General features: G+C 42.5%; 1 protein-coding gene and 1 long non-coding RNA gene across 2 annotated transcripts in view; one reads left to right on the top strand and one right to left on the bottom strand.

Annotated features, from left to right (window-relative positions):
• Nucleotides 1–14,045, top strand: part of DCT (dopachrome tautomerase) — a 40,308-nt gene that overhangs the window by 4,722 nt on the left and 21,541 nt on the right. Inside the window, exons 2-3 of the mRNA XM_073580453.1 lie at nt 5,780–6,079; nt 8,052–8,152. Of these exons, the coding sequence (XP_073436554.1) occupies nt 5,780–6,079; nt 8,052–8,152 (401 nt within the window). The remainder of the gene's footprint in view (nt 1–5,779; nt 6,080–8,051; nt 8,153–14,045) is intronic.
• Nucleotides 1–14,045, bottom strand: part of LOC141094573 (uncharacterized) — a 78,233-nt gene that overhangs the window by 59,624 nt on the left and 4,564 nt on the right. The gene's annotated exons all lie outside the window — the stretch shown is intronic.

Here is a 14,045-nt window from a genome sequence, read left to right as displayed (position 1 = left end):
ATCTGCCCAGCTGGGCAGATACCTGGTGGGCTGCCGCTGGCCTTTTAAAATGGGTGGGGAAGGAGCCTGCGGGCCACATGCGGGCTCATTATTCTGTATGGAGCAATTTATGGAGCAATATATGAGGCATGTTATTCTGTATAAAGTGCTATGTGGTACCCATAATACTGTATGGAGGACTATACTGTCTGATCTATGTCCTTTTGAAGAATGTACAATAGTTATCACTCATGTAATGTAAGAAGTGAAATCTTTGGCATTGTGCTATTTCTCTGCTGTATCTGTGCATTATGAATTGTGGTATGTGTTAAAGGGGCCAACTGAGACTTTCACCCGGGGCCCCCAAAAACCTTGAGCCGGCCCTCTATGCACTGCACAGTACCACTTCTCCTGTCCTGTTGTCGAAGAGGCGACATTGGACTTTGGGAGGGTCAATATTTGTTTAGAATTTTCAATATTGCTATGACTAAATAAAAATAAAATATTTGAAAAGCTGTATAAATGGATTATCCCAAGTAATCCCCTCTCCTCTGGATAGGGGACAACGTTCCAATTGCTGGAGATCCGACTGCTGGGACCCCCATGATCCTGAAAATCGGAGCTCTGTAGAGCACCATGTAAATGCAGCTGTGGTCGATCATATGTCCTGTGGTGCCAATCACATGTGGCTCTTCAAATATCTCCTTTTAGGAGAGTGAGGGGCACCACAAAGTAAATTAAAATTCACTGATCGAGGTGAGGAGTGTTACAGTTTGTGGGGTTTGTGTGGCAGGGCTGCTTTTTTGTTCCAGTCCGGCCCTGTACAGGCTGCAAACTTATTGTAATATTTCTGTGGCAAGTATGAGCCAAAAGTGTATTTCCCAGGATTAGATGTGTATACTGCTATATGAGATCAGGTATTCTAGAGTCTCTGTTAAAATAAAGTTATATACTCACCTTCTGACGGCCCCCGGACTCTTTCTCTCCTCTCACCACGCTCCCGGCATCTTCCGGTCCCAGTAATGCTTTGCGCGAAACACCGCTAGTGACGTCATCTCCAGTCCTTCTTGCTAAGCATTACTGGGACCAGAAGATGCCGGGAGCATGGTGAAAGGTGGGACAGAGTCCGGGGGCTGTCGGAAGGGGAGTATATAGCTATTTTTTATTTTAACAGAGACTCTAGAATACCCGATGCGTTAGAGTCGGGCCACCATCTAGTGTATTATACTCCTGTTACACCCGGAGCTGCAGTCACTGTTCTGCTGTTACCTAATGTATTGTACGCAAGTTACACCCAGAGCTGCAGTCACTGTTCTGCTGTTACCTAATGTATTGTACTCCAGAATATGTACAGGACTGTGCTTGTGTAATGAGCGACACAGCAGTGATGCCTTTAACGGCTGTAATGTGCCTGTACAATAAGCAATGCAGTCGTGTTGCTGCGACAACTAAGCAACTGTCGCTGATTGGTCGCGGCAGTTAGGCCGCGACAAATCAGCAAGGCGGGATTTCCATTACAGACAGAATTAGACAATTATATAGTAGAGTGTGTGTGTGTGTGTATAATATATATAATTTTATTTTGTTTGAAAGGAGAACAGAATTTCTTTTCAGACAGCAGATATTTGCTTCAGTGTTTGGAAGCAAAAGTGCAGAAAAGTTGCAATGGTTTCATTATACTTTTGGCTGTTTGTTAACCCCTTTCCAACATCAGGTGTATATTTACGCCGGTGTCAGACTCCCTCCCTTTGATGTGGGCTCACATGGTGAGCCCACATCTTTCCCGGGACATGTCAGCTGTTTTAAACAGCTGATATGTGCCTGCAATAGCCGTGGAATCGCGATCCACCCGTGGCTATTAACCAGTTAAATGCCGCTTTCAAACTCTGACAGCAGCATTTAACAAGCGCTTCTGGCAATTGTGCCGGAAATGCACATACGTGATTGTGGGTCACTGGTGTGTCGGCATGACAACCTGAGGTCTCCTGGAGATCTCCATTATCAGTGTCGGATTGCTGTGAGCGCCACCCAGTGGTCGGCGCTCATAGCAAGTCAGCAATTCTACTACATAAAGGAGATCTGACCATCGCCTCTTTGTAGCAGTCAATTGGGCTATGGCAGCTTCTAGTCTCCCATGGAGGCTATTGAAGAATGTCAAAAGTTAATGAAAAATGTTTTTAAAAATATAAAAGTTTAAATCATCCCCCTTTTGCCCCATTAAAAATAAAATCGCACACACATTTGGTATCACCGCCTTCAGAATCACCCGATCTATCAACGAAAAAAGGATTAACCTGAACGGTGTAGTGAGGAAATACAGTCAAAACTCCAGAATTGATTGTTTTTTTTTTTTTTTTTGTCCTTGCGACATTGCATTAAAATGCAATAATCTACACCAAAATGGTATCATTAGAAATGTCAGCCTGGCATGCAAAAAAAATAAGCCCTCAATCAACCAGAGATCATGAAAAATGGAGACGCTACGGGTCTTGGAAAATGGCACTTTTTTTTTTTTTTTTTTTTTTTTTAAACCAAGTTTGGAATTTTTTTTCACCACTTAAATTACAAAGAACCTAGACATGTCTGGTGTCTATAAACTCTTAATGACCTGGAGAATCATAATGGCAGGTCAGTTTTAGCATTTAATGAACCTAGTAAAAAAGCCAAACAAAAAACAAGTGTGGGATTGCACTGTTTTTTGCAATTTCACAGCACTTGGAATTTTTTTCCCCATTTTTCTAGTACACGACATGGTAAAACCAATGGTGGTGTTCAAAAGTACAACTCGTCCAGCAAAAAATTAACCCTCACATTGCCATATTGATGGGGAAAAATAAAGTTGTGGCTCTAGTAAGGAGGGGAGCGAAAAGCAAAACCGAAAAAAGCTCCGGGGGTTAAGGAGATAAACTCCTTGTGCTGGTTTACATACGCTGATGCAAACTATGACTCAAAAAAATATAAAACAGTTCTGTATAGCCATTGTTATAGGTAGACTGGTAGCTCTTTTCTTTAGAAAGCCATTCAGCTTTGCACATCAGCGTCGTTTCACACTGCAATAAGTGGCCACTAATGCAGCCATTGTTTTGCCTTAATGTTCAGAAAGTTGTCACTAAACCACCATAGAATGGCTGCAGATGGCCCTGAAAAATAACGTTTTGTGGGGTCTCTCTGCATGTAGATGCAACACCTGCTAGGGTCATGGGGTATTTAGTCTGGGCTGGTCGGTTCTTCAAGGGATGTCACTGCAGTGGTGACCCGGTCCGGGGCCCTGGGCATGCAATAAAATGATGAAAGGGCGAAGTTTATAGGGGAATAATTTGTGATGCCACCCTTGGTGTTCAGCAATGATAATATGACTGACGCTGCAGTTCAGATCCACTGGGGCAGTTGGTGACGCAGCAGAGTTGGTGCAGCTCTCCATGGGTAGAGCTAGGCCCCAGCGCAGTTATGGTGTTAAATGTGATGGCCTTAGTGCAAGGCAGGTGACTCTGTTTAAAAAAAAAAAAAAAAAAAAAAAAAAAAAAATCCGGAGGACACAGTGGAGTGCAGTCTTCACACTTTTACTCACAGTTCTTACAGTCGGCGTGGATTCGGGCGCCACAGGTGGATTCTTCACTTTCCGTGCCACTAGGACCCCTTCTTTCTCTTCTCACTCTTCTCTAGTCTTGGGACAAGCTCCTCACTCCTCCAGTCCCTTCCACAAACTGTCTTCTCCTGACTCCTCCTGTTACCATGACATCTCTCCACTACCAACTGTCAGCTTTCTCTCCAGTCCTACCCTTATCTACTGTACTTTCTCCACCCACGGCCTCTACCTAGTTCCTCCCTTGCCTAAAGAGGTCTAGTGTTGGGTGCTAGTATGTGGGTCCTGGGTAGTGCCCCCTCCTTACCCGAGAGCGGAGTACCACACCTCTGGCTGAGGTACAGTACCTCTGTGGCTACTGGACCCTCAGGGACGCCACATTGATATCTATATAAAAACACTATGCTTGATACATGCTGCCTTATAGCATTCATTGTAGTGGGTTTTATTTCACCATAGACTTTCCTGTATTCAGGCTGTAGCGTGGCATGAAACCATGTGTTAAATCTGTCTAAAATGTTCTGGTATTGGTAAAATATCCCACCTTGTGAGCCTTCAGTCAATGCACAGAGGGGATGTTACAAATCAATCTAATGGGTGGTTTAAAGGGCATAGCTACACTTGTTAGTATAGATGGGACTGTACCATAAAGAATTATGTTGTGGTGCTGTTAACCAGAAAAATCAATGTAAATATTTTTATACCCCAAAAAAAGACAATTGGCCAATAAACATAATGCTGGTAGAATAGACTTGTCCTTCTTTGGGTGTAAAAGTATTTGCATGTACATGGGACTGAATTTTTCCACAGGAAATGCATTTCATGTGGGCCGAATTCGGATATGTATAGATCCGGGTCTGACTGACTTCACGTCTGACTGGGAATCTTCTGACCCGAACTCGAGCCTCAGATGCATAGAGGAGACTTATGGGTCTTGTACATGACCCATGAAATTTGGCTGTCAAAATTCAACTGTAGTTCAGTAATGGTACTAAAAATGTAATGTATACAAGCCACTTCACCCCTTCTGTAGCTCTAAATTTAAGAGGTTCCAAAAATGCATTTGTTAGGGAATCTAACAATGTAGAAGTATTTTATTACGTGTCTTTATTCCCATATGACTGTATGAGATGTATTTCTTTTTGACCATGTGGATGGAAATGGTCAAGGTTAACAGCTTGACTCCTTAGTAAAAATCTTGAAATGTATTTATCAGTAGTCACTTGTATTTTCCTTCCAGCTTGAATCGAGATGTACATTAGACGGATGGCACAATGTGCTTCCACAAACTGTTCTCAACAGATGCCTCATTATTGAAATATTCCCTGGATATATCCTTGTTGCTGCCAATGAGGTCTTCACTTGTCGTTAGTCATGACTGCATTTAACAAAGCATTCAAGTCTCTACACTGAGGCTTGCTGATGCGTAGATGAGCACAAAATATATTAATGGGAACCTCTCAGATTAGAAATGCTATGCAATCTATAGGCAGCATTGTAGAGTAGGAGACGCTGGACAACTTGATAAATCTTTTCCCACAGACACATTTCTCAGATCTATTTCTGGATCCATTGAAATCCCTGCTCATTCTTGGTTTAGCAGTCCTCATTAGTGATTGACAGCTATTGCAGAAGTCATATTTATAAAGGGTTGTCTGTCAGTCAGACCTGTCCCCTTAAATGCTAAGCCCAGAATAAACAGGGATTTCAAGTAACTACAAAGCCATTTTTTCCTAGAGGTAGAGATGTGTTGTAGTATTGGCCTCTTTGTACAGCTTGCATAATATCAGTGCTCGACACTGCCAGTACTTATGTAATTTGCTTTGCTGCTCTTGCTTCATTTTACCTATGTATAATTTGTTACTGGTAGATCACTGTGTGCTCAATGTATCCAGTTCGCTTTTTAAGACTTGCTTACATACATGTAACACTTAATTGCAGTAAACTTTGTATTGTTTCATTTATTTTTCTCCATTGATGGGGAAACTCAAAGTATAAAATTTATTACGTCCTAGACTTACCCTAGCAGCTATGAGATTTACACCACTGTTATGTAACACTAATGTATTGGGTGACTGTATAGTATATTTGCCTTTGGCTCTGTCACAAACACAGAAAAGGTTAGGAAGTGGCTAAATTATATGGGCTGATCACTCTTGATTCCCCCCCCCCATTGTGTTTGCTTGATTTAAAATTTTAATTTTGTTCCATTTTTAGGGAACTTTGCAGGATACCATTGTGGAGAATGTAAGTTTGGCTGGATAGGAATCAACTGTGACCAAAAGAAGCCACCAGTTGTTCGGAAAAATATTCATTCTCTAACAGCTCAGGAAAGAGCCCAGTTCCTAGATGCTCTAGATAGTGCCAAAAACGCCATTCATCCTGACTACGTAATTGCTACCCAGCATTGGCTTGGACTTCTTGGCCCAAATGGAACTGAACCACAAGTGGTTAACACCAGCATCTACAATTTCTTCGTCTGGTTACATTACTATTCCGTCAGAGACACATTACTAGGTTTGTTAATCTCCTTTTATGTCTTGGTATAAACTGGAATAAACTCAGTCAACTTCTTTACATAGCTTCACTGTACTACTTTTCCATCTGCAATGCACAGATTGTAACACACTAGTTGGATTGCTTAACTGCTTCTGGAGTGCCCAACGACTTTAAATGTCTGTGCAGTCCACACTTTAGTCATTACTGATGTTCAAAATGTCAATGCAGAATGAACATCTTGCAAGGGATTGGGGAACTGACTATCAGACACAGCCAGACTCCTCAGAGAAGGCAGACACAATTTATCATGTGTTTAGCATCCTGAAGGAAACACTTAATATGGTCTTAGGCCATCTTATTGGTCCACTTTGGCAGAATGGATAAATCTCCCTGTTGTGACCTTTAAGAAGATTTATTGACATTCACTTAAGGTGAATCAATGTTGGCATTTTGTGCCCTGGTCTTACAGAAGAGTCTGCTGTGATAAGATGCACCCGACACATTAAAAAGCTCATCCCTATTAACAAATTTAGTGCATCTTTTATTTGCATTACACTACCTCATGATGTATACTAAATATTCCCATTTTAAAGGGGTTTCCACTACCTAAACAATACCTTTGAAATGGGTTTGTTCCCCTCCTTAAATAACAATAACCTCTCTTCTCCTGGGGCTTGCATGACATTGACTGCATAGTTCATGTGACATATCAACATCACGTGTGACCTGGAACCAGTGCACAAGGTGAGTGTTGTTTTGAAATTACAAGGGAACATATTTATTTTAAAGACAGTTGTCAAGTTAGTGTACAACCCACTTAATGTGTGCCATAAATGAGGGAAAATTTATAATGATTCTGTTGGACCGTGGTGACCTATACCCGATCCACTAAGCTCTACATTTTTTGCACCATTAAGCTTTCCTTTTTAAGCAGTTTTATGCTAAGCTTCAGACAAACTGGCCCCATAGTCTTCCTTTTTAGTAAATCTGGGAAGAATTGAGGATTTTGTTATCTTAGTTTTTAAGCTTAATAATCTAATTTCATAATGCAGAGATGTCGCCTATGGCTTGTATGCATGCATTTACTGTATTCTATAAGTATATATTGCTTTTAACCAAAACTTGGAATACAAAACTTAGAAAAGGTGCACATTTTTTAATTTCTGACTTATGGCATTTGTATGCCAGTTTCAAGCAGCACTGATGAAATGTGAGGAGCTGGGGATAAAGCACAACCATGCCCACCCATCAATTAAATTAAAATTGACAACATTTCTTACATAAAAAAAAAATGCTATTCTTGTCCCTGACTGGAGTAGCTCTTCTAGGGAGACGCTCACCAAATTAAGGATACACAGAATTCATTAAGTACCATGCATTTTTAATGAATTCGGCACATCACACTCCAGCAAGCCCATTATTAAGACTGGTTGCGCAATATCATTCTTGATGAATCGCCACATAATCTACCATGTTTTCTACATTTCATATGGTAAACGGCTATTGTAATTGAGTCCCCTAAAACAGCAAGTTCTCCATGGCTTTCCTGATTGCTTAGTGTATGATACTACAATTATCACTACATTCTTGAATACGGTTGCCTAAATAACCATTGTCTTATATATTTAATTTTATGAATCCTTTTCATAGTTTTGTACATCTTCCAAACATAATGCACCTGAAGATCAATATCTTATTCTGTTCAACAATCTATGGGCTATTAAAATGCAGTGGACCTAGAACTGAACCCTGCGGCATCATTAATCTGCTTTGCTAGGCTAATCATAAGCAGTTCTATCAAATTACTAAACTGACATCTCATTAATCAATTGATTGTCCTAAAGAAAACGTATCTTCATACTCATTTATTCTTGTACAAAACCTCTGGTTCTGCAATACATTTGCTCGGTATTGTATACTTTGTACTTTCCAATACAAGTTTGGTTTTAAAGTTGTATTATAATTTTTTTTTTTTTTTCGTGTCCTTCAGGGCCAGGACGTCCATTTAAAGCTATTGACTTCTCTCATAAAGGACCTGCCTTTATCACATGGCACCGATACCACCTGTTGTTACTAGAGAGAGATTTACAGGTAACTTCACTGAGTGCATAAAGTATTAACCCATTATGACAGCCAACTGTGACCTTAATTAACAACCATTTTTTTTTTTTTTTTTTTATTTTTTTTTTTTTTAAAGCTCTAACTGGGTGTTAACTGATCAAGTACTCAAATCAATCAGGACAGACACTCAGACCTGCTCGACTCGAGTACCAAGCATAATGCAAGTAAATGAAGGACTCGTGCATTTTACCGGGAGACTTGCGCTCAATGGCCGGGTAGGCGGACGGTGAGAGAGATCTTGGTCTAGAGCAAGCTCATTTGATTCTGAATCAGCTAAGGCCTGTTTCACACATCCGTTTGTCACCATCAGTCAAAATCCGCCGTTTTGCAAGAAAACGGATCCGCCATTTTTCTTGGCGGATCCGTTTTCTCCCCATTGACTTGCATTAGCGGTGGATTTTGACTGACGGTCGTCCATTGCATCCGTATTTCTGCGGATCCGCCAAAATTTTAGCGTCCGCTGACATCACTGGACGGACAATGCAATGTTTTTTGGGAGCCGGATCCACGTTTTTGCCTCTTGCTACATATTTAACCCTAAATCCAATCAGAGAGAGAGACTGTTTCACACTTACGTTTTTTGTGTCCGTTGGCAGCCGCCAAAAAGGCGGAGAACGGATCCGTGGCCAACGAAACACCAACAGGAGCCACCGGACTGTTGGTGTGCCGGGATTCGCCGATATGGGAAAGTCTCTCTCTCGGAAGAGTCTCGCATGACATTACCCGGCACTGCTGAAGGAACTCAAATTGGTGTGTTCAGCTGCATAGAAATACATGCAGCTGAATGCTCCAATCCGAGTGCCAGTGGAGGTGCCGGGTATTGACATGCCTATGCCACTTTAAAAAAAAAATTGCACCCCCCCCTTCGTCTTTATAATGAAACCTGTTAATGCTTAAGGGACTTCACCAATTAACGCAAAGTGGATTGAAAAAAAAAAAAATAAAAAAAAAAAAAAAAAAAAAAAAAATTTCCCTTCACCCATGACAGCACACCTGAGAGAGGGATCTGCCCTGCCAGGACAAGAACCTACTGAAATATTAGGGGTGGTACCTCTCCCCCCGCTTCAGTTGGCTTCCTGTCCTGGATGGGAATCCTGTACTGAAAGACGGTGGTGCCTGTCATGGGTAAAGAAAAAGGTCCCAGCGTGGGAAGAGCAGGTCTCGTACCTGTAACGCTGGCCCTCGGGCACTGGAAGCGCCGTTCACGGGTATCCCGGGGGCTTGGTGTATGTGCGGATGGCATTGTTGGCGGTTGTCAGGCTGGATCCACTGCGCTGTGCTCCCCGGACTGGCTCCCACTTGGATAACGCATGGAAGAGCGGCCGGGGCTGCTTCCGAGTGCTGTTGACGTCACGGGCGCCGCAAGACATGATGGTAAGGTGCCCAGCTGATGTCAGGGAAGCACCGGAATGAAGATGGCAGCGCCCTGTGTGACGCCGGCGGTCGCAGTGGGGAGGAGCAGTATTGAACCAGAATGAGGCACTGAGCGCTGGTATTTAAGCGTGGACACCAGGGCAAGAGGCCGCTGAAGAAATGGAGTTGGGTTACTCAGAGCAGCGGCAATCCCTGTTGCCACCGCCACCTCCAGGGCAACCTACGGCTCATCGACAGCTGTTTTGTTTAAATCTTTAGGAAAGGCCTACAAAATTTGTGGGAAAGAAGAATAACAGAGTCTGTGCTCTGTGGAAAAATCCCCTAGCGAAAGATTGGCAGAACGACCTATGTTCTAACTGCATCCAAAGAACCATTGCGGAGAAGACCCCCAATTTTGCAGCTAGCCTTTCATCAGTTATTAGGTAGAAGGTGAAGGGCTCCCTTAAATCACTACTGAAGAGAGGGAAGAAAAAAGTTAAGGATCTTCCTTTTAATTCGGACTCCTCTTCACCCTTGTCTTATGGCCTAGTTCAACCTGAATCCCCGTCTTCCTCGGACAGTGATACAGGCGGTAGGCCATGTTTTCCTATAGAAGACACAGATGGCCTGCTTAAAAGTGGTTGTCTGGGCATTTCACATTATCTCAGTGCATATCTGGGCTGCAGAATGCTGACAATAAGTAATTTACCTTCTGCGGCCAGTAATGCACGGTTTCCAAGATATGATCTCTTGCTTCTATGAACAACATCCGGGGGGTGTTTTGGCATTGAAATGAGAACTGGTCGTTTCCTCCTACTCTACTAAAAACATGCCCTCTATAGCAACAACCCCACCCTCCATAGCAACAGGCCCTCCCCGACCACATGAACAAGCCTAGCCCTCCTCACACAGTAACAAATCATCCCCCTCTAGTAGCCTCAGTGCAGAGAGCAGAACCACCCAGCTGCTCCTCCCCCAGACACAGACGTTTTTCTTACAAGCAAGAGATGATATCTAGCAAACCCTGCAAACTGGCCACAGAAGGTAAATTGCTAAGTGTCAACATTCTGCAGCCCAGATATGCACTGAGACTATGTGAAATGCCCGGACAACCCCTTTAAGGCCATTAGAACAACTATGGGCCTGAAAGAGGAAAAAATGACTAAGGGCTCATACTCGCTTGCGAGAGACTACCGGTTTAACATTTGATATGTGATGTGCTGGCGCTGTGGAATTCCACTCTTCACATATTGCAGCGATGAGCCCTGGTGCAGGATGTCCTTTTGCATAGCTTTGGCCCACATAGTGCGGATGTGGTGCAAATCACGCTTGTGGAATGGGCACAGATGAAAGACCTCTGCACAGTTTTGAAATGGCAACTAAGATGGTTAGTGCTAATTATGCTGTCATCAGCATCACTATTCCATTCATCTACATGCTTTCGCACACTTTAAATAGTCTGCGTGAGGAGGTGTTGGTCTCAGATGGAGAGGAGGGTGCAGAAGGGATAATTATCTCTAAGTTCCGGATTGTCATCTCACAGGCAGGTGCCATGGGAGGGTGGATTAGAGCAATTGAGGGGGGGGGGCCTCTTAGTACCAGACAAACTGCTAGTGAAGGCATTGTAGCTGAGGAACAAATGGAGGATGAAATGATGGGCACGCAACAGTCAGGAGATGAAGAGGATAATCCCCTTGCTGTTGTCTGACACATGAACGCAGATAGTGCAGTAAGAAGGCAACTTCATGCCTGTGTTAGGATTACAAGAGTAAATTTTGCCAGCAAAGCAGGCTTACATCAGTGCCTCACCCACCTCATCTTAATTTAAACTTAAATAAAAAAAAAAAACTCTAAATGCTGGCCCAGACCGTGATACCTCATGCATGGTCCATGGCTGACTGCTGCTGTGCCATTACCAATCTTCTACTCTGGGTCAATTGATGCCACTTTTCCTGGTGTATGCCCCTAATTTGAGCTGTTTGGGGAGCTTTTTGGCCCCCTTAAGGTGTTGTCTATGCGTTTGAATTCAATGGGAGGCAAAAACCAATGGGGTTCGAGTATGTTCGGTGAACATTCAGGACGCTCATACCAAACCTTGAAAGGTGTACTCATCTCTAATGGTAAGTTCTCCTACAATGGAAGTTTTCAAACAGAGGCTGGACAGAAAATCTGTCTGAGATATTTTGGTGAACCCTGCATTGAGTAGGGTATTGGACACTGACTTTGTAGGTCCCTCCCAACTGAACATTCTCTGATTCTATGGAAGTGCCATCTAAGTCACATACTTTGGAGGGCAATGGATATTGCAGCGGAGTTTGTCACATTACAAACCCAGCCGCAGCTCTCCTCTGTGCTGACAATTTTCCCGATTCATAAACATTCACTGTGTTAATCTCTGCTCTCTAAAACTTGCACTTGTAATTAAGAAAACTAAAAGAATTCTGCTAACCATTTAATCCTTTTAACCGCTTCCTGACCGCCCACAGTAGATGAACGTTGGCGCTTGCTGGGCTTTGTGCAGCGCCGACGTTTCTCTACTGTCGGCGGTTTTGTGCCCCCCCGGGACCCCCACATACCTTATAACGCGGGGATCCAGGTGCACAATGCATGCTGGGACCCCCGACGTCATCGAGACCTGAATGGTTCAGGTCCTGATGACGTCAGAGTCACAGCAGCCAATGAGAGCGCTCGCTGGGAAAGCTGCTTGTTTCCCGGCGATCTCACTCATTGTAACGCGACTTCTCCTCTGATCTCGCACTGACAGATGATCAGAGGTGAAGCAGCGTTACTGTGTGACTACAGTAACGCTGCTTCTCCTCTGATCATCTGTCAGTGTGAGATCAGAGGAGAAGTGGCGTTACTAGGAGTCAGATCGCAGAGCAGCGATCTTGTCACAAAAAGAAAAAAAAAAAAGTAAAAAGCAGGCTAGGGCTGGGATTAGGGTTATGGGTGTGTTGGTGTTAGGTTTGTGGTTAGGGTTATGGTTAGGGTTGGGGTTAGGGGTGTGTTGGGGTTAGGGTTGGAATTAAAATTGGGGGTTTCCACTGTTTAGGTACATCAGGGGCTCTGTAAATGCAACATGTCGCCCGCAGACCATTCCATCAAAGTCTGCATTTCAGAACGTCACTACTTCCCTTCTGAGCCCCACCGTGTGCCCAAACAGTAGTTTTCTTCCACATATGGGGTACCACTGTACTTAGGACAAATTGGACAACAACTTTTGGGGTCCAATTTCTCCTGTTACCCTCGTGAAAATAAAAAATTGGGGGCTAAAAGATCATTTTGTGGGAAAAAAGATTATTTTTTATTTTCATGGCTCTACGTTATAAACTTCTGTGAAGCACTTGGGGGTTCAAAGTGTTCATGACACATCTAGATAAGTTCTTTAAGGGGTCTAGTTTCCAAAATGGGGTCACTTGTGGGGAGTTCCACTGTTTAGGTACATCAGGGGGCTCTCCAATTGCGACATGGCATCCGATCTCAATTCCAGCCAATTCTGCATTGAAAAAGTCAAACTGCACTCCTTGCGTTCTGAGCTCTGCCGTGTGCTCAAACAGTGGTTTAGCCCCACATACGGGGTATCGGCGTAATCGGGAGAAATTGCACAAAAAATTTTGTGGTTCATTTTCTCTCTTTACACTTGTGAAAATAATAAAAAAAAAATGGTTCTGAAGTAAAATGTTTGTGAAAAAAAGTTAAATGTTTGTGTGTTTTTTTTTTTTTTTTTTTTTTTCCTTCCACATTCCATTCATTCATGTGAAGCACCTGAAGGGTTAATAAACTTCTTGAATGTGGTTTTGAGTACATTGAGAGGTGCAGTTTTTAGAATGGTGTCACTTTTGGGTATTTTCTGTCATATTGACCCCCCCAAACTCACTTCAAATGTGACGTGGTCCCTAAAACAAAAAAAATGGTGTTGTAAATTTTTGTTGTAAAAATGAGAAATCCGCTGGTCAACTTTTAACCCTTATAACTTCCAAAAAAAAAAAAAGTTTCCAAAATTGTCCAGATGTAAAGTAGACATGTGGGAAATGTTATTTATTAACTATTTTGTGCGATATCACTCTGATTTAAGGGCATAAAAATTAAAACTTTGAAAATTGCAAAATTTTTGCCAATTTTTTTTTTTTTTTTTTTTTCAAATAAGCGCAGTTCATATCTAAGAAATCTTACCACCATCATGAAGTACAATATGTCACGAGAAAACATTGTCAGAATCAGCAGGATCCGTTGAAGCGTTCTAGAGTTATGACCTCGTAAAGCGACACTGGTCAGAATTGAGAAAAATTGGTGCGGTCACGAGGGCAAAAACAGGCTCGGGTGCGAAGGGGTTAACATCCTAAAATTAAAATGTCAAAAATGTACGCTGATGTGAAATAAACATATGGTAAATGTTTATTACTTAGTCATTCATAGCAAAATATCTTTTTTTTTTTTTTTTTTTTTTTTTTTTTTTAGAGCATAAATATTCAAAGCTTAAATTGTTGATTTTTGGCTTTATTTAAACTTC

This window comes from Dendrobates tinctorius, unplaced genomic scaffold (assembly GCF_039654945.1).
Source record: "Dendrobates tinctorius isolate UK_male_01 unplaced genomic scaffold, ASM3965494v1 ptg000064l, whole genome shotgun sequence".
In the NCBI taxonomy this organism is placed as follows: domain Eukaryota; kingdom Metazoa; phylum Chordata; class Amphibia; order Anura; family Dendrobatidae; genus Dendrobates; species Dendrobates tinctorius.
The sequence above is the reverse complement of the archived record's forward strand: the minus strand, read 5'-3'. Positions and strand labels throughout refer to the sequence as shown.